General features: G+C 37.1%; 1 protein-coding gene across 4 annotated transcripts in view; it reads left to right on the top strand.

Annotated features, from left to right (window-relative positions):
* Nucleotides 1-21,934, top strand: part of CFAP61 (cilia and flagella associated protein 61) — a 139,442-nt gene that overhangs the window by 38,968 nt on the left and 78,540 nt on the right. For all 4 annotated transcript variants that reach the window (XM_039325868.1, XM_039325870.1, XM_039325869.1 and 1 more), the window contains 6 exons: nt 1,162-1,201; nt 2,461-2,600; nt 4,974-5,100; nt 7,879-7,956; nt 8,307-8,513; nt 9,573-9,707. In XM_039325868.1, coding sequence (XP_039181802.1) covers nt 1,162-1,201; nt 2,461-2,600; nt 4,974-5,100; nt 7,879-7,956; nt 8,307-8,513; nt 9,573-9,707 — 727 coding nt within the window. The remainder of the gene's footprint in view (nt 1-1,161; nt 1,202-2,460; nt 2,601-4,973; nt 5,101-7,878; nt 7,957-8,306; nt 8,514-9,572; nt 9,708-21,934) is intronic.

Here is a 21,934-nt window from a genome sequence, read left to right as displayed (position 1 = left end):
GCCATCTCATTAGGTCAGATAATACTTAGCTTGAAAAACCTTGCTCACTCTTAATTTAAAAGCAACTTTATCCATTAAACCAGGGGTCTTCAAACTCCGCCCTTTTATGACTCATGGACTTCAACTCCCAGAATTCCTCAGCCTGTGTGCTTGGCTGAGGAATTCTGGGAGTTGAAGTCCATGAGTCATAAAGGGGCCGAGTTTGAATACCCCTGCATTAAACTACCACTCAAAATGCAAGCGTGGCATTTTTCCTTTTGAAATATTCAGATTTCTTCCTAAGAGTACCTTTTTCTCTACAATGTCCTTTCAAAGGCAAACCAACAGAAGTCCTAGAAAGATAAACCCATAAGGTGATCTTGCAGAAGAGGCTGTACAAACATACTATAACATGTCAGGACTTATCTTACCAAAACAAGCCGTTACATTTCAACTGTTCTCATAAGAGAATAGCAACGACAAATTATCCAAAAATTCCTCCGCTGATGTCTGTGATATTTGACAGACTACAATGGAAATACACACATTCAATTTTTATTCAAGTTGGAGAAAATAAAAAGTTAATCCCTATTACTTTCTCATTCTTTTTCTCCCTCTTAACCTTGCTTTCCATTTATTTTTCCCACAGTAGCTACTTCATTCTTAATTGATTTTCTCTCTCTTCTCCGGGCTTTTCCCTTATTTCCCTTAATAATTTTGACTCTTGCTTAAGTTTTGCTTATGTTGACAGTTTGCTCAAGTCAAACCTCTCCATTGGGGAATGAAATACAGCATGTAAACAATAGAATTTGGTTATCCTAAGCCTAGTTCCACAAAGAAACATTGTGTCCTAGTAGTTTCCTCAAACCAGTCATAACAGAACAATAAGATAAAAGGTGTTTTCTACTTAAATACACATGGTAAGGACCTGTAGAAAAGAATGATGAAGAAAAATTTAGCTCAAATAAGTGGATGGAAAATATCTGTTTCCAGTGAATGAAAGGACAGAGAAAACAAGGTGATAATTAAGAGACTCTTATGTGAGGGGCAAAAGGATTACCATTACTGACTTTAATGAAATTTTTTGGTTTGTGCTTCAACCTATAAATGGTTCTTAGTTGGGGGATGTGGTTAAAGTTCATTTGCATGCTGCAAATATCATATACTTGGCTTTATTTACAGGTCACTGGATTTCTTAAACTTTGTTTTTGAACTTTTCCCAGTAAGTAGACATTTGGTTTTAAACTTTTCATATTAAATGTGTATAAAGTAATTTTTAAAAAATCCTTGTTGCAATTTAATTACTAGAAAATTATTTGCTAAACATCGTGCTTGTTTGCACAGGGCAACATTGCTTTTGAAGAAAAAAAATCACCAAATAATTATTGAATTATAGTAAATACTTTGGAAAGATTGTAATAAATTTTAGTATAAGTCTTCAATGGAATCTTCACAGACTTGATTGCTCCTACTCTTTATCACATTATAATTTGGTGGCACAATACTAAGTCATAAGCAAGACAATTTTATTTATTTAGTTTTGTTAAAAATGACTACCAAAACTCACCTGTTCCTTTCTGTTGAACTAACATTACCAAACCATCCCCAGTGACCTTTCATGACAGAAAATCATAGCAATAATAATAATATTGATTTCTTGCTGTAAATTTGGTATCTATCCATCGGCCTTCAATGCCATCTGATAAACCAGCATGAGGTAGCAGAGTGCCTGCCAAGATTCCAATAGACAGAGACAAATAAAGCAGAACTCCAAGGCTTGGAAATTCCTCAAAGAACATGTTTATTAGTTACAAAGTATCAGCATGTCAAAAATGAAACCAAGTCTGAAGACACACATAACAATTCCCCAATACAAAATTAAAAAATCTCACCTTTAAATCTATGCAAGCAACTACGTTCCCCAATACATCTTCTTGGCGGGCTTTTCCAGAAATGCCCAGCCTGCAGGCTTGGGAGCAGCCGATGACCTTGGTTCCCACGGGACAAAAGAATATTTTGACTAGCCAAGCACCTGACAATCCCCCCATCTTTCTATATGTCAACCGAAAATGAATAGGGAAATGGCTATAGTCACATTCATTTTTAAAGTTGACAGTGCCATCTTAGCACAACAGAAAATGCATACTCTCCTAGGCATAGCTACATGGTGCTTATTTATGTATTAAATTTATATGCTGCCCAGCTTGCAGTTCGAGATGACTCTGGGCGGCTTTTATTTAATTAATTAGTTCATGGCTTGGATTCAGAGATTGACTGTGCAAGAGAATGGCAATCTTAGTTTCCTTCCTTGCCCTGCATGTGCTTCACCTGCCTACAATTTGTCCGAGGCCCTGATGAGAAATCACCAAACACAGGAATGTTTAGTAAAGAAGTGGGAAAAGACTTAACTTGCTTTCTATAATCCTACCCTATATTTTGCATTTGCATTTCCTTTTTTTTTAATTTATTACTTCTTTTTAGGATAAAGACTTCTGCATCATCACGGTGCCACATATGGTCCCTGAATTTCACCTGATTCAGAGTTTTGTTAGGATTATTCCTTTTAGCGATTGTACACTGGATCAGGAGCTATATGTATTTCATCGTTCTGGATTGCTCAAGTTAGTAAGACATTTTGCTCTCACAACTATTTTCATATAAAATGTTTGTTTGGAAATTAAGGTGGCAGCCTTGGCCAAGAGAGCCTTTCTGCAGATTCACCTGGTATACCTGGTGTGCCATCCCCTACAATGGGAAGCCTTTAGGCAGTCACTCATGCTCCTGTCACCCATCCATGGATTACTATGATGCAATGTATCTGAGGCTGCCTCTGAAGAACACTTGGAAGTTGGCATTTGTCCAAAGTACAGCCACACAGACAGTAGACATGCCACATTATATCCTAGTGTCATCCTTGCTTCAGGAACTGCACTAGTTATCAATTCATTCCTGAATGCAATTCAAAGTGCTAATTATCACCTAGTCAAGCCTTACAAGGCATTGGCCCATGCTATATAAGGACTAACATGTAGATTTGTTAAACTGTAATGGACCATCATATTGTTGGATTGAATGGAGCGTATTGAATCATCAGTTTTGCATTCTCAGGGTAGAAGCATATCTGGACTGGGAATAACTTTAGAATATGAGTGTATCTGAACAGATATTCTTCCAATATTATGTTCCATCCTATACATAGGTTTGAATACCCATTTAAATGTCACAGAAGAGCCATTTTCCAAATACGGCTCACAAAATAGCAAACAAAAATAATGTTAAACTAAATGTTAAAACATCAGCATAAAACATAAAACCTTAAAACAGCTAAACCACATTAAACAAACAATATTTTAGCTGTTGCTAAATATTGTTTTCATAGGCTCAGTCTAGTTATCCCTTCACAGAAAGATTGCATACTTTAAATACAGTATATTTTACGCAGACTAACAGTATGAAAGCATTGTTGAAGTGATTTGGTATGAATGAGAAAAAACTGGACTACCACTTTTCATTTGAAGTCTTTCAAACTAAAATATAATTTCTGAAGAAAATTTCCATGGATGTGCATGGAAAACTGAGCAGTAGTGGAAAAATCTGAGCATAAAAAGCTAGTGCTAATAATTCCTTCCTGATAAAGATATATAAAAAGCAAATATCAATGCAATGTGTTTGCACTGTGAAGGTTTAAAAGACATGTGAATAGAAAGTGAGTTACTGAAAATGGATAAAAGCAAAACAGCATGAGGGAATGGGGGGAGAACAAGAACTGGAAGTACAAACTCAACAAAGATAAAGGGAAAAGCTCCAAATGAAACATTGATTGGCAAAGATTGTAAAAAGGGAAAAGCTTTGTACAATAATCAGAAGATGGCAAATGCAATCCCAGGTTTGCAACTTAAGAAGGGGGGCTGGAAAATAATAATACAACAAGGTGTAGCCTGAAATGCTTAATGGATACTTCTCTTCAATTTTGAATGCAAAGCACAATAATAATGATGCCCTTACATCTGGACAGTCAAGTGATTAAGGCTTCTAAAATGAGTTAATTCTTTCCTGTGAGCAAAATGAGCACGTATAGACTAAAATAGTTTTCTCCCACTTTGTTATTTTCATAATAGGTCTGGTTTTTTTATTTTTTTGTTTTAAAAAGTGGCCTATTTTTTAGGGGTTATTTAACCCATTTTGTTTCTTGTAATTAATTACATATGGAAAGGCTTTTTTATATTATTAATACATATATGCAAGAGATAGAAGCAAACTGCACTGCTTGGCATCTAGAAAAATAGGACGAGAAAAATCTAAAGTCACTACAAAATGGATTTTGTATTATTCTAAGAGTAAAAGCTTATTTTCTTTTAGAAAAGTACCCATGTTTCAAACATACTCTCTTTTCAGCTCTTTGTGCAACTTGTTTGTGAATAGTAAAAGAAAATAGTCCCGAAAAATAGCAGCAAGATGAAAACAGATTGAATAGTTTTGTAAAATCAGTAGATTTATATTGTCAGCTAATAGGAGTTTTCTATCTCTGCTGGCAAGGATTCAGATGGAAATTTAATGAAATATTAGAAAAGGTACAGATAGTAGGCTGATGAAAATCTATAGTGTTGATGTGCACTGAGATGTAATATGTTTAAATTCCCTGTGAACAAGCATTGCAATGGGCTCTCAAAGCAACTTTAATATGAAAACCCTGTATCCTAATTTGTGTTCCCCTCCTTCCCATCTTTTAACTGTAGTTATTTAATTGTTGTCATTTATTGTTCTATCATTTTAATGTCTGGCAATTTTAATATTTGTAAGACGCCCAGAGTTCCCTCTGTATTAGATGGGGAGCACATAAATCAAAATAAATAAATAAACCATTTTTCCTTTTTTCTTTATAGAAATCATTACCATAAGTTCATTATTTATCATGATTGCCTATTCAAGTCTGGGATCTGAAACATTAAACATTAGTAGATATCATTGTTGGAATTAGTTTTGTTTTTTAACAGGTCTTTTCGTGTAAGAGCAGCAAAATCTACTGATGTCTTTGCCATTAAAAGACTAATCCAAACCCTGGAATTGAACGTAGCCATATTGGATGACCTAAATAACTACTTATCAGCACGAAGAGATCCAGTAAGTGCTATAATAATACTGGGGGGAGGGAGGTAATAGTGAATGGATTTTATTGTATTTATTTGTAATTCACTTAATAATAGAAATAGAGATTATAGAGATTATAAAGTAATTAACTCTTTCTTTAAAAAAGAAACATGATATGAAATTAATAAATCAGATTGAATAGAAAATAGTAAGATGCCTTGGAGAACAAGAATGTCAATGGCTGCACTAAAAATACATTAATGTACTTGGAGATCTGCCTTTCTGGAGAGAAAATTCCACAAGCAGTATCCCATTCTTCAGCGAGCCCTCTTACTTGCAGTCACCTACTTCATTTCATTTCGCCTCTAAAGTTGATTGAGGGGCCCAAGCAGACATATAATGGGGAAAATTTTCTTTAGATTGTCTGCAGTCAGGCTTCTCAGGGCTTTAAAGACCAGTACTAAAACCTTGAATTGGGCCTGGAAATAGATTGGCAATTAGCATGTTGCTGATGGATTACTGGCATGGTATAATTATATTACCCAGGCACAGATAGTCAAAACTAGAGATGCAAGTTACTAACTGAAACTACTGAATCACCTTCAAAAATAGCTGCTCCTACAATATATCATACTAGTTTATGCTGTAGCTTATCAGAATATTCATAGTGGATGCCAGTGTGTCCTACCTCGGAAAAAATTGCAGCTAGTATATCAATCTAAACAAATTAAAGTCTTTCTGAGCAACAAGGCTACCTGTGTCCAGTTATAATAGTAGTTCCAAAAGCATCCACAAGACTGCATACTCTGATCTTCCAGAATAATGCAACCCTCTCCAAAACAAACTGAACACATTCATATGGGCACATGGATTACAAATGAACAATGTTTTTATCTTGTCTGAATGAGGTTAATTATTAGTCATTATACAATCAGTTCCAAGCAGTATTCAATAAAAAATACTAATAAAGCTGGGTGTCATCCTCATATTGATGTTAACCAGGCGAAAGTTTTAGTTGTTCTTCCACTACAGGTACTAAATAGTCTGGGTATTAAAATTGAACTCAAAGAGCTCTGTGTCATAACTTAGAAGATTAGATTTTGGGTTGCTTTCTTTCTTTTTCAGAGTCTGGTAACAGTTTCTCTGAAGGAAGAAATAATGGTCTGTTGAGCCCAATTGACAACTTTGTCCTTACTAAATCTAACAAGTCAAACTGCACAAGAAGTGAGCATCTGAATTTCTAGTCAAACTTGTTCAAGCATCCTGTCCATAGCTTCAAAACTCAACTATTGGAACTTATCCAATACAGATAAAGATGATGATGCTCTAGAAATTTCTATATTAACCCAGGAATGCAAATCACAATGAATGCAAATGTCTTTACTTTCAGAGGGTCTTGCAGATAAATCACAGCAAACTGTAGTGCATATTATCAATTGTTATTAAGGGTCAGAATGTAGCAGCTCCTGTTAGAGGACATTGTAAAGATAAAAGGTGACAGTAAAAAAAAGTCTTTGTCATCCACAGCTCTAAATTATATTTAGTTGAAACAGCATGAGTTTTTGTTCACTGTGTTCTACTTGTTATCATGGTCTAGACTATTTGAAAGAATTTAATATGCAAGAGAGAGCACGAGTATAGTCATGTCAGCTCCATGTTCTACAGGGTGTTTAGCACTTCAGTAAAAGCATCAGCTATATCAATTGAAAAATCTATTGGAATTTTCTGGAAATCATATATTAGCCCAGAGATGGCAAACCTTTTAGAGATTGAGTGCTCAAAAACTGTCCCGCCCCACCCCTGCCCCACCCCCGCTTTGCCCCCTGCCATGCCCGATCTGCCCCTGCTCCAACCTCCACCCTCCCTGCCCTGCCTCACCCCTGCCCTACCTGCCCAAAGGGCCACCCACTGCCTCCATGGCCTGCCACTGATCGCCCAGGCAGCCCTGAAGCACCCTGGCCACCATGCCCTCTGCCTGTGCCCCACAGGATCATGCGTGTGACAGGGTGGGAGGGTGGAGTCTTGTCCCTGCTGCCCAGCTACCATGTCCTTGGCTGCACTGCTCTATGGGGCCCATTCCCAGAGGTGACTCTCCTCTGGGGGGGGGGCTGCTGGTGAGGAGGAGGCCATGGGGGAGGTGGGGTTGGGGCGACGGCACGCGTGCCCACAGAGAGGGCTCTGAGTGCCACCTCTGGCACGCGTGCCATAGGTTTGCCACCACTGTATTAGCCTACATAGGGATGGATCATTTTAATTAGTTAACCATTTTATATAACACTAAACCTCACCTTAGCAGATAGTAATCTGAACATGATAACAGAATAGATAATACATTTCCATTTTCAGATTATCATCCTTCTGTCTTGTTTAGACAGTTTAGGCAATGATATACTGGAAGAACTCTGTAATTGGCATGGACCCTACTAAACTGCCCAAGCAGGCATATTAAATTCTTCATTGAATTAGACTGAAATTTTTCAGTATTGATTCTCTTGTGGGTAGTGTATAAGTACATCAGCACAATCTCTAACTTGCATTGCCATTAGTACAAGACTTACCATCAGGTAGAAACACTCCAGTAGACAAGAAGTCTGAAGATTGAGATGTGCAGTAAATCTTAAAGGCTAAAGCAATTCTCATTACCTGAAACACCTCACTTCATTGGATAGGGAAAACAGAAAGGGTGTGTGTGTTTGTGTATGCTACCTTGGGCTCTTGAAAGAAAAGCTGGATAGAAATCCAATCAGCCAGTCAATATTTTCTGAATTAGTAGACGAAAAAAATTGGTACCAACTTGATTGTTTTTTTCAGGATGGGACACCAGTTCAGGCATTTGTAGCAGAGGTTTTGAATCAAATTGTTGGAATATCTGTTATTAGAAATGAAATGGTATGTATTCATATTTGTAATTATTATTATTGATTGGAAAATCCCATTCCTTTTAAAAATCCATGCAACCTCATCATATTTACATCCACCTGCTTCCTGTTTTTATACACACATATATACAACCTGCAGATAATGCTGCAGAAGAATATATATTTGTTTAAGTTAAATTCACATAGTCTGGATCCTAGTTTCCCTCTTACTGCAAGGAGAAATCTGAGGAGAAAAGAAAAGAAAGAATTTCCAAATGAATGTTTTTCTTAATAGTGGCCTATCTTTTTATGCAGGCAGAAGGATGTATTGATGCAGAGATTCAGAATTCCTCCTTAACTACTTCCTGAATTGTTTTCCAGGATATCGAATACATTCGCTCACATTACAACATTGAAGATTTTATCTATTTCAGTCATTACCAGCAGGAAGAACATGGCCACCTTTACCATTTTTCTATCAATCCAATTTTTCATCATTATGCCAAACATTTTATGAAGGAGATACTTCGGTTAGCCTACAAATCTTGCCTCTATTATCCTATTTATCCCCAGCCTGAAGAAGGCAAGGTAAACTGCAAGTTTTTAAAAAATTAATTTTATTTTTTAATTGTGTCTTCACTTTGTTGGGTCAATGTACAAAAATATAATATATGCATTTCTAGTACGAGCTATATTCGTGAAATGGATAAAAGAATAATGACTTTTAATCAATTATGATAAAATAAAAACTGCAGGAAAAACTGCAGGAAATTTGCTATAAAATAAGTATTCAAAGCTGCTACTGTATAATAAATGCCAATTATAATAAATGTCCAGAGTCATTCACTGCAAGATGAGTGGCAAAGAAACAGCTAACATAATGAATATTATATCCTGCCTGGATCGGGCAGACAGATTGCTTATATTTCTTCACCTTGAGATGAAATGTCAATTCTGCGTTGCTTTAAATTCTAAAGGTGTGATTCCCTAATCCTTAGGAGCAGATTGAAAAGTTAAAACAAAAAAAAAAAGCTTTAGTGAATGCACAGAAAGATTTTGGAAATACTCTAGATGTTTTATTTACATTATTGCTGTTTTAATTATTATAGCTTTCCTATGGTATACAGTCTGTAATTGGATTCATTACAATTCAATGTCCTATTTTGTATTTATGTAAGCATAAGAATATTTCTTGGTGTTTATGCTATTTCATTTGCATTTGTCATTTATCATTTTAATGAAAGCATCATTTATCTGTTTTGTAAAATAAGCAAAGGTTAAGAGTATGCATGTATCATCGCTTAATAAGGTTGGGTGAAGAAGACTTGTGATTGCTGTAAAGAAAAATATTCCTCTGGGGGAAGCTTCTTGTGCTGCAAAATCCCATAAACCAAACCACTTGTTTATCTGTCATTCCCAGAGAGATAGTAATATAATTACTCTCATAATTATCTTCATTAGGATAGGGAATTAACTACAACCGATTCCTCTACTATGTGAGTGTTTATTTTATTTTTGAGGGAGGGGGAGGTACTAATTTGGGTTTTAATCAAAGGGATAAAGGATTATTATATTCACAAAGCAGAGACATCTGTGATGCACTCTTCTGACATTCTGTGTGCTAAAATATAGCTTGTTGTCCTTCAGTTCCAGAATCCCTGTGCCCATTCCCTGACATCTGCCCTACATTACATGGTTCCCGTGCGACCAAGACGACAGATTGTCTATCCTCTGGAAAAGCTTGGCATAAATGCTCCATCAAAACAAGTCTCTAAGGATCAGGTGGGTAACTAAAGCAGAAGCAAGCAAAAGGCATAGTTCCAGCTAAATGTAGAATTTGGCAGATGGGATGACTTTACTGCCTTAATGCTGTTGGGCTGCTTCTTAATTACCTTGAACCTCATGTTCATGCCCTTACACTTCACAGTCAGCTGTATCTTTTTCTATAAATTCCATAAAAAAATACAACTACAGGCTGCAGGTTTTCTATTATTAGAATTTGATAGAGAATAATTTTATTAGATTAAAATAAGCAAAGTTGCATTATGGAACTTTAATTAGGCCCTTTTGATCCTTCCAGGAAGATAAATCCCAGTCCTGCACTTGCTATCCCCTTCTCCCCCATTATCACATCAAATAGATTATCTGCATTTGGAAGTTCTGCATTGTAAAAAGCCCAATTGAATCATAATACAGGTTTGTATAACCCAGTTTCCCATTTCCCGCCCGTGACCAGCCAAATGTGCCTGGAAAATTCACAGTCCTGTCTCAGCAACCAGTATTCAGTGACATACTGCTCCTCAGGTTCCATTTAGGCATTGTGACTAATCATTATTGGTAGGCCTTTCCTCCTTAACATTCTCTAATTCCTTATTCATCTTGCCAGGTGGTATATGGGTCTATGTGCTTTGAGGATGAAAATGTGGAATGCATATAAGTGTGCCATCTGTTGCTTTTCATGATGCTAACTAACTGGGATCTCTTTACACGGCTGCTGGATATTAGTGATTTTTTGCTCCTATACTTGCCTCTTGTATAACGTAGAAACTTGTTTTAGTATACAAGCATATTTTTAATTTTGAGGGGGGTAGGAATAAAATGGATATTTATTTTCAGCAACATATTTGTATATACTTCACTCACTTTTTGCATTGGTATTAGTAAAACAAGCTGAAAACAATAAAACAAAATAAAATAGCAATATGTGAATTGGATTGCAATAATCCATTGTTTTTATTTTTTATGCTTTTTACCTTATGCAGTGCTGCTCTTTGATTTTAAAAAATGCACACAAATTTTGAAAATTTGAGACTCGCCAAGTTGAATATTAATGGATGTAGAGACTAGTTTAGTCATTCAGATTTGTTTTATAAATTTAAATATAATTATTTTATGTAATGTATATAAATTCACTTGCTTAGTATAAACGAACAAACAAACAAACAGAGACAGTGGGAAGTCTGAGAATAGGTGAGCCTGTAGGATATATCAAGTGGGGATATCAAGTGTGGCAGCTGAGGGGAAGGAGGGAAAGGAAATCACTGATAAAATAGGGAATGGGTAGGTGAAACAGTAGGACAAGTCATGCTGGGAGCTGCAGGAGAAAGAGAAGGGGTAGCATGCATCAGCTTTGCCATACTTACATATCTGGATTCCAAAACTGGAAAGACCAAAATGTTCTGAGATTTGGTTTGTCCTGCAGTGACTAACCCAGACATGTCAAACACAAGGCCCGGGGGCCAGATGCAGCCCGCGACATGGTTTCATATGGCCTGCGAAGCCATCCTGGAAACAGTGAGGGAACGGCCCCCACTGCCTTGGCTCTGGCCCAGGTTGGCCGGGAGCCAATGTACAATTTTTGGGTGGCCATCTATGCTGAAACGCATTCAGTCTTAGCTCCACAAGGCCATCTGGAAACAGCGAGGAACCAGCCCCTGCTGCGTCTGCCCCACCCCCTGGGTGCATGCTGGGGAAGTGTCACCCTTTGTGAGGAATGAAGAAATGCACCACCGCCTGGAAGTGGCCAGCAAATGGCCCTCGCCTACTTCACATATCCGGCTTGATGGGCTCCGGTGGAGGGGTTTCAACAGGCAGTGAGGCTCCTCCAGTGGACCATGCCTTGACACTTGCCCCGGTCCCACCCCCTTCTGCCAGAGACCCTCAGATCTGTCCCACTCTTGCCCAGGCCCCCACAGATACCCTTGAATCAAACGATGTAGAGCTGGCATGCCCACCAGTAGGCCACACCCACTCCATCCACACCACCCAGTAGGCCACACCCACCCTGGCCACATCCACCCGCCCTCCCGAGGGCAACCGCAATGCTGATGCTGCCCTGAATGAAATCGAGTTTGACACCCCTGGACTAACCCAAAAGGAATGTGCCTACTCTTTCAGAATGCATTGATTTGTTACAGAGTTCAAAGCAAAACATTTTCTTAATTTCATGTACACCCCAACCTATTTATATAATTGGCTTTTTTACATAATTCAATAATTAACTAGCAGTATATGTTTGGCTTGAAACTCATTTGGCCACCTAATGAGAAGGAAAGACTCACTGGAGAAGGGCCTAATGCTGGGAAAGATTGAGGGCAATAGAAGAAAGGGACGACAGAGAATGAGATGGCTGGATGGAGTCACTGAAGCAGTAGGTGTGAACTTAAATGGACTCCAGAAGATGGTACAGGACAGGAAGACCTGGAGGAACGTTGTCCATGGGGTCGCGATGGGTCGGAAACGACTTCGCAATTAACAACAACAATATGTTTGGAAATTTGTAATATATGGGATGGTCATCTGGAAGAGCTTGATTTTTATTCCAAGAATGAAGAATGGATACTTACCTCCTGTAGGAATTTCTACTTTTTCAAAGAGTAATTTCACAAATGAAGGTGAATATACATGTCGCAGAATAATGTTGCAGGATCCAATCTGAGTCACCAGGACCAGAGGTTTTTTCTTCCAAGTTTTTGAACTCATGCTGGAGCCCATCTTCAGGGAACCTCTTTCTAGAGAGTGTGTGCTGTTTTGTGTGATATTTAAAATAGTAAGTAGCCTGTAGTAAGTAGCTTTTTAGACCATCAACTAGAGAAATACAAGTGTGGCCAGTGGGTGCATCGGAGCAACTTAAAGATTGTTTTGGGAGTACTGATTGGGCACTGTTTGAGGAGAACAATATTGACACTTATACTTCAACAGTACTGTTTTACATTAAAAGCTGCATTGATGTTGTCACTACCACCAGACAAGTACGGGTGTTTTCTAACAACAAGCCCTGGATAAATAGAAAAGTGTGTCTTTTATTAAGAGCAAGAAATGCTGCTTTTCATTCTGGTGATGCGCTACAGTATAGCGAGGCAACAGCTAAATTGAAAAGGAGTATCAAGGACGCTGAACCTACATACAGATGGAGGATTGAACATCTTTTTGAGAACTCAGACTCTGATCGTGTATGGCAAGGTCTGCGACAAATCACAGGACAAAGCAATAAAAACAGTTTGCCTGGGAGTAGTGACTCTTTGGCTGAGCAGTTAAATCAATTCTTCAGCCGTTTTGGGGTGGACACAGGAACGACCATCATTCCAGCATTTACCACTGATGGTGAATCATTAACATCTAGCATCGATAGACAACCACTTCTACTGCAGATCTCTGATGTGAGACGCACTTTCCAGAATGTTAATAATATCCGGAAGGCAGCTGGGCCAGATGGAATTCTGGGACGAGTTGTCAGGGACTGCACTGCAGAGCTAGCTGAAGTGTTCACGGATATTTTCAATCTATCTCTGACGCAGTGCTCTATCCCTACCTGCCTGAAGACATCTATTATAGTGCCAATTCCTAAGCAGACAGTAGTGGTATCTCTTAATGATTACAGACCAGTAGCTTTAACATCTATTGTCATGAAATGTTTTGAGAGGCTGGTGTTGAACTATATTAAGGCTAGTCTTCCATCTACTTTGGACCCATACCAATTTGCATATAGGGATAATAGATCAACTGATGATGCTATGTCTCTTGTTGTCCATACTGTATTGAATCATTTGGAACAACAGGGGACATATGCAAGGCTGTTATTTGTGGATTATAGCTCTGCCTTTAACACCATTTTACCCAACAGGTTGTTTTTTAAAATGTCCAATTTGGGTATAAATCAGAGGATTTGCTTGTGGATAAGAGACTTTCTGACAGGTAGGCCACAGTCAGTAAGGATGGGCTCTCACCATTCCTCTACTCTGATATTAAGCACAGAAGCCCCCCAGGGTTGTGTACTAAGCCCTTTCCTTTATTCCTTCTATATGCATGACTGCACCCCACTGTATAATACCAACACAATTATTAAATTTGCAGATGATACAACAGTGGTGGGGCTCATTAATAAGAACAATGAGACTGCTTACAGGAAGGAGGTACAAGGGCTGACATTGTGGTGTAATGAAAATAATCTCACACTTAACACCACAAAAACTAAAGAACTTATAATTGACTTCAGGAGGAAGAGAGATGTACATCTACCATTGTACATAAATGGTGAGGAGGTGGAGAGGGTGGATAGTTTTAAATTTCTGGGCACTTATATCTTGGAGGACCTCTCATGGACTATGAATGTTAACATGCTCGTGAAGAAGGCACAGAAGAGGCTGTACTTCCTGAGAATGCTCAGGAAGATAAACCTATCTCAGCATCTACTTCTGTCCTACTATCACAGCACCATTGAGACTGTCCTGACATACAGCATTCTTGCATGGTATGGGAGCAGCTCTGTGGCGGACAAAAAAGCTCTACAGAGAATTATTAAAACTGCCCAGAATATTATCGGACTTCAGCTACCAGCCCTGGACAACATCTTCGAATCTCACTATTTGAGGAAGTTGCATAACATCCTCAGAGACTCTTCCCATCCTGCTTACAATCTTTTTGGACTGTTGTCTTCTGGCAGAAGATATAGAACATTTAAAACTCGGACCACACGTTTTCTGAATAGTTTTTATCCCTGAGCTATAATTGCACTTAATAATGAACTAAAGGGCCACAATCAGTGAACTGTTGGACAGTATTACTTGGTCTGCTGGGTGGATGTTTGGGCGGTTTTAGGGATGGGGAATTGTGGTGTGTGGGAGTGTGTTTGGGGATTATGTGTGTGGGACCTGGTCTTTGGGTATCACATAAATTTCGTTGTATGTGTGTACTGTGTATACACATACAATGACAATAAAGTTTATAAAGTTATAAAGTTTTTAGATATTGATTGGGGTGTGTTGATGGCTGGCTTTTAAATTATTAACTGTCATTTGCTTGTGCTGCCCACTCCTCACCTTCTAAGTACTTGATAGGCCAGTGGTATCTTGTGACTTCTTGTGGGTACCCACAATTATTTGTCACAAGTTGTCTGTGCAACATTGTGGGGAGAGAAAGGAAAAAACAAGGTACAAGACTAACCAAATGGCATATCCTGCTATACATCAAAAACATTTTTGGAAACTGTAAAATGCAGCTTCCAAGATCTGCAAGTGGGCATCGCACATCGCCCAGAATGCTACCATATGAGGATAAATTATGCATTGTAAAGATCTTTTGGAGGTGGGAGATACTTCCAATGTAAACTACCGAATCCCCTGCATGAATTGCCCCTGTGACTATGTAGGACAGACAGGGAGAAAGCTAATCACCAGATTGTAAGAACACGAGCGATCAGACAAGGAGACCCAAAATCACTGGTTGTCTCACACTGCAATGACAAGGACATTCAACTTTGCAGCTATTAAGATTATTGGATGAGCAAGTACAAAAACAACCAAGGAAATGATTGAAGCCTGGGAAACAGGCCTCAATCAGTCAACAGGTCAGTCAACAGGAGTGCTGATTTACCACCACTCTATCAAGTACTTAGAGGGCAAGGGCTGGGCAGCACAAGCAAAGGACTGCTAATGACTTAAAAGCCAGCCATCCACACATGCCAATCAACATCTAAAAAGTCACTTACAACAGGCACTATAAATACCACACAGAGAACAGCATAAACTCTGCTAGAGAGAAGTTCCCTTGAAGATGAGCTCCAGAATGAGTCTGAAAGCTTGGAAGAGAAAACCTTTGGTCCCAGTGACCAACTTAGATTGGATCCTGCAAAGACTAATTTATATAGTGCAATAGGTTAAGTAGTGAATTAGTGAAAGATTCTTCCTTTATTAGTCCAAGGAAAAGTCAGACAGAAAATTGTGAGAAAATATTATGTGGATTGGAGAAATCTCAAGGAAGCCATAGTTTATTCTTTTGAAGTAGGGATAGAACTTCAGTAAAATATAGTGAAAATTGTTAAAGGTCCTTGTTAAGGAAAAATTTCTACTGATGAGGTTTTTTTCTAGGAATCTGCCTTTTGAGATATGTCTGTATATCTGTGTGGTGGGTGGTTATGTATATATAGACAATATGGCAAAATGAAGTTCAACCAGTATGTATAATTAGCTTGAGACCCATAATTATTTTTATAATTATAAGCAGTAGGTTGTCAACTTGTTTTATTGTCTCACCATCTGGGAGCATTTTGCTATCCATCTGTTTTATGTAATTAAGTAATTATCAATATAACCCTACAATGGGTGTTATAATTAACAAGAATAATTACTCTATAATGCATAGTAAATTCATATATATAATTAATTTTTGTTTGTTTCTGGCCACCAATTCTGTGTGCTTTATTATTTCTCCGTTCTCAAAGTTGTGAGGTTTTACTATCAGTTTCAGGGATGTTTCTCCTGCTACTTAGACAAAATCTGTCACATCAAACAATAGTCTTCTGGCATTCCACATATGAGTTTGCACTTGTGCTGTCATAAGCATTCCACCCAGAAATTACAGGTTAGCTTTGAAATACCTAAGGAAAGAGCAATGGACACAAATTTGGAATCACTTTTCTTATTTGTGAATCAGCTCTGAAGGTTCCTCTGAATCTTATAAAAGAAAAGGAAAATTCTTAGTAGAATAACATACATCATCTTTTATTTGGGTCTACTAGTTCTCATCTGACCTTTTCTGAATTTTATTGATCATGGCATGTAGAGGGCCTCAGTTCTCCATCATATACAGTAAGCAAAGCCAGAAAAGATGCTGAATTTGATTCCTTTAATTCGTGAAATAATTCAGGCTAAACCAATTTGGCAAAACCAGTTTCTTTTAGAAATTCTTTGACAAGTGATGAATGTGTGTGCCACCACATCCTATAAAATCATTCTTGAGCTAAGGAGCTAAATCTGAAGAGTTCTTCCCTTGCAAGCAAGATTATCTAACTACTAATAGTTAATACTGTACTTCTATAGCAGTGCTGATTTTTTTCTCCAATGATGTCACCTGTCAGGGAATCTCCAAGTATTTGTATGAAAAAAAAAAGATGAGGTAACACTCCACAAAGATTATAGGTTCTATTTCCAAACCAATGAAGAATAGCTTAAAGAAAATGCTATACCGATAAAGGATTATCTGGACCTTCTGGAACATCATGCAATTTGGAGCCAAAATCATTGAGGCAGAGAGAAATATATGGCTAAACAAATGAATGGGGGATAATTATTGGCTACCAAAAAAGGAAGCTTGCCAAATGTTTTGAAGAAACCTTAATCAGGGAGGACTTTGAATAAAAGATACCCCTATTAATCACAAAAAGGCACACGTAGATTGAAATTTGTCCAGCTCTCTTGTTCCAATTAACATATGCCAAAATGCAGTAGTACTTCAGAATTTCAAAAAAACCACTTCCTTCCATCTGTATGTCTGCATGCAGAAGTAAATTTATTTTAATCAGAATTAAGAAAGAAACAAAGCAAAAGGAAGTAACATTTAAATGCCAATAATTGCTGAAACATTGCTGAAAGAAATCCATTTGAGTACCCAAAGAAACCAAGTTCAAATTTTTGCCACAGTTATGTAGCATGACAGCAGCCATGTAGAATTTTGCAACATTGTATAGAATTTACCAAGCCCAGACTTGGTAATTAACTGATTTTTGAATCAACATGATTTGCACTAGAGAAAAATTTCAGAATGTATATTAATACAGCAATTTAGAAATTGCGATCTACAAAGGTTGATGTAAAATGTATTCAAAGTCTTGGGCTAGGATTCATAGCCAGAAGCTAGCTGGAATAGTACTATTGGTACTATTTTTGTTTTCTTTTGCCATAGTCATTCTACTTCTATTTACAGGTCTTTGTATTTTATGGTTTTCTCCACTTATTCTATTCTGCTGTCTCCAGGTACTGCAACATCCACCATCAAGACTTTTTATCTTTTTTATTGACATTTGTTAAGTCTGGAATGATATGTGGAAGGTGCTTATCTGTTTGAATTCTAAAATCTGAGAGCACTTTAGCCTTTTCATTTTCTATTACTTTGTCTGTTTTCTTGCTTTCAGGCAAATGGCATTTCTTGCAGATATTCCACTATACCATTGTTGCTATTTTGTCATGCCATTGTTTGTAATCACTCTGTGTGATATTTTTGAAGCAGCTGATTATTATTATTAATTTAAATTGTTAGCTGCCCAAGTCAAGTGGAATCTTAGTTGTATTAAACATGAATCTGAGTATTCATTTTTAAATTCTGAATAGAGTTTTACTGATACAACAAAAGGAACATGAAACTTGATAAGAGTCCTACTACATTTTTGTTACTATTTCAAGTCAGGAAGGCTGATAAGAGATATTAATAGATGAGTCTAAGAAGAGATTGAAAAGGTGCAGTTTCTTCACTCACTTAATAAAAAAAATATCTGGAAGAAATTTTGCCTAATGAAAGTGTATAGAATAAATTTGTACAATGTGTTCAAAGCAAACTGAGAATCAATTGGTGTAATGATTAAGGCACCAGAATAGAAATCAGGAAAATGAGTTATAGTTCAGCTTTAGACGTGAAAGTTGGCTGTGTGACTTTGGGTCAGTCACACTCATTCATCCTAATTCACCTTACAGGGTTGTTATGCCTTGAGTTATTTATAAAACTAATAAAGATGGGATAATTTTTTTTAAAAAAAAATCCACTTACAGTAATCCTAAAACAAGAATCTGATGCCTCGAAAAGCACCCGTTACTTTTCTGGCTTATTTGATTTGACCAAATTCTCATTATTCTATATATCTGTGAACCCAAGAATGTACTTAAACCACAATAACTTTCAAGAGATATATGTTGCAATTGGACTCCTCCCGAAGATATCTGTAGGAAGAGTTTTGTCTCCTGTCCATAATCTACTGTTTTTTCTGCCAAAGCTGGTTTTTTGGCAGTCTTGCTCCTTGGATTTGAACAGGGGCGCTTAGGAATGACCTAAGCTGACTTTTAGATGGCTGTGGATTCACTCAGGAAGAGGAATTTTGAAGATTGCAATTCCCTGTGGGAGCAGCCGGAAAGTCATTGGTCTTTTTTCCACCTTTTCCTATCAGCAGATTGTTCTCATAAGCAAACCTGGGTTTTAACTTCACTTTCAAAGCCTTTGTTTTTTATCTTTAAAAATTAATTGGCCGGCTGAATGCTACTTTATTTCATCCCCCTACTTCTTTTGCTTTTTTCCTTTGATCTCTTTGCTATTTTCTTTAACTTATGCTTTTCTGTAAGGAAACACAGTGTGTCTCTGGATAGTGAAGTACTTTTATTTTTACTTGATTTCAATTTTTATTGGACATTTTCCATATTTTAGCAATTTTCAAAAATTTTGGAATTTATTTTTCTTAATCCTTTAGTTTTGGATCCAGATAGCCAGAAAATGTCTTCCCTGCTCTTTTGTCTGTTTCTTGTTCGGCTTTTCTTTTTCTTCCTTTTTTTTTAAAATGGTCTTTTGTCTTTTATTATTTTTTTAATAAAATAAAAGTATATTTTCAAAATTATATATATGTTGGGATCATTATGAATAATGACATACATAATGATATAACACAAATTTTTAAGAAATTACTGCTGCAAGTTTCATGGCTGTCCCAAAGAAATGATCAATAATAGATTTGAAAAAATTAGAGAGATTACTCACATATACAAGTTTGTCCTGTTAATATATAGTATGAATTTAGAATTTCTGTAATACAGAGAAAACATTTCAAGTATTTATAACTTGTTGAAATGAAGCTCATCTCTTTTTTTGCTCATCTATTTTCTGGCTACTCTGTTTCTTAATGTACACAAAAACTTACGGTTATATTGATTTTTAATTTATTGATTCATTAAGTTCCCCTTTTCTATTTTTTTATTGTAAACTTGTTTTAGGAAATTGCTGGAAATTTGAGATGTTCCTAAACCTGATTTAGGTGAAATCATTTTGCAGTTGTACTCTAGAGATACCTGCCTTCCTTTCTTTTTGAATAAATCCTTTTTTTCCCTCTAAACCAGGAAATATAATTGTTGTTGAGACTTTGGTGATGAGAGTCAATTGTGAACATTAGTGTTGATTTAATGAACAATTAAGATTTAAAAGTACTCATTTTGCCTAAGGAATTTTGCCCTGTGAGCATACATTAGACATAATTTCATCAGTGGAATATTTGAGGAAGTGATTAGAGTAGCTGAATTGTTTCAGTCATAGCTTGCACACCTCCTGCCTCATCTGATACTTGAGTGACTGTTACTCTTAAATCATAGTAAAATATGAGGCTTAGGAAAAATGATTATTTATATTGCATGGCTATTAAGCACTTAATTTCAAATTTGTTGGCCTTCTGAGACAAATGACAATTGGAATTAACATAATGCATTAGTAACATCTTGAATTATATGTTAGATAAGGAACATATAATACTGCTGCTTAGTAAGCTAGAAAAAGGTGGGATAGACAACATTACGACCAGATAGATCTGTAGCTGGCTGACAAACAGTATTCAGCAAGTAGTCCTCAATGGTACTACATCCACATGGAGAGAAGTAAGCAGTGGGATACCACAGTGCTTCATCTTAGGCCCAGTACTCTTTAATATCTTCATAAATGACTTAGATGAGGGAATAGAAGGGGAATTCATCAAATTTGCAGATGACACCAAAGTAGCAGAAACAGCCAACACCCCAGAAGACAAGCTCAGGATCCAAAAAGATAGTGACAAACTTGAACAATGGTCCCTATCCAACAAAATGAATTTTAATGTGAAGAAAAGCAAAGTTTTACATTTAGGCAGGAAAAACCAAAGATATAAGCACAGACTGGGTGAGACCTGGCTCAAAAATAGTAACTATGAGAAGGACCTTGGAGTCCTAGTGGACAATCACTTGACTACGAGCCAGCAATGTGCAGCAGCAGCCAAAAAAGCTAATACAATCCTGGGTTGTATAAACAGAGGCATAGAATCAAGATCACACAAAGTATTAGTACCGCTTTATAAAAACCTTAGTAAGACCACACCTGAAATACTGCAACCAGTTTTGGTCACCATGCCACAAAAAAGATGTTGAGACTTTGGAAGAAGTTCAGAGAAGAGCAACTAAAATGATCAAATGCATGGAGACTAAAACATATGAAGAACGTCTGCAAACTTGGGTTTGGCTAGTCTAAAAAAAAAGAAGAAAGTTGATGTCAAAGTGTTTGATTTTGGTCTCATCTGACCACAACACTTCCACCCAGTTCTCTGAATCATTCAGATGTTCATTGGCAAACTTCAGATGGACCTGTACGTGTGCTTTCTTGAGCAAGGGAAACTTGTGGGCGCTGTAGGATTTCAGTCCTTCATGGCGTAGTGTGTTCCCAATTGTTTTCTTGGTGACTATGGTCCCAACTGCCTTGAGATCTTTGACAAGATCCTTTTGTGTAGTCCTGGGCTGATTCCTCACTGTTCTCATGATTATTGAAACTCCACAAGGTGAGAACTTTCATGGAGCCCCAGATTGGGGGAGATTGACAGTTATTTTGTGTTTTTTCCATTTGCAAATGATCACGCCAACAGTTGTCACCTTCTCACCAAGCTGCTTGGCGATGGTCTTGTAGCCTATTCCAGCCTTGTGTAGCTCTACAGTCTTGATCCTGACATCCTTGGACAGCTCTTTGGTCTTGGCCATGGTGGAGAGTTTAGAAACTGATTAATTGATTGATTGCTTCTATGGACAGGTGTCTTTTATAGAGGTAATAAACTGAGATTAGGAGTACTCCCTTTAAGAGAGTGCTTCTAATCTCAGCTCATTATCTGTATAAAAGACACTTGGGAGCCAAAAATCTTGCTGATTGATAGGGGATCAAATACTTATTTCACTCATTAAAATGCAAATCAATTTATAGCTTTTTTGAAAGGTGCTTTTCTGGATGTTTTTGTTGTTATTCTGTCTCTCTTAAAATAAACCTACCATTAAAATTATAGGCTGATCATTTCTTTGTCAGTGGGCAAACGTACAAAATCAGCTGGGGATCGAATAAGTTTTCCTCTTAAGATTGCAGACTTAAAATGTTAAAAAACAGTATGTTTTCATATCAAAATAATTTTGTTTAACAAAGAATTTTTTTCAAGGAGTAATTATTGCTCAGTATTTCCAACATTAGATTATTAATGGTTTCTA

This window comes from Crotalus tigris, unplaced genomic scaffold (assembly GCF_016545835.1).
Source record: "Crotalus tigris isolate CLP2741 ecotype Arizona unplaced genomic scaffold, ASM1654583v1 scf7180000024339.11422700, whole genome shotgun sequence".
In the NCBI taxonomy this organism is placed as follows: Eukaryota; Metazoa; Chordata; class Lepidosauria; order Squamata; family Viperidae; genus Crotalus; species Crotalus tigris.
The sequence above is the reverse complement of the archived record's forward strand: the minus strand, read 5'-3'. Positions and strand labels throughout refer to the sequence as shown.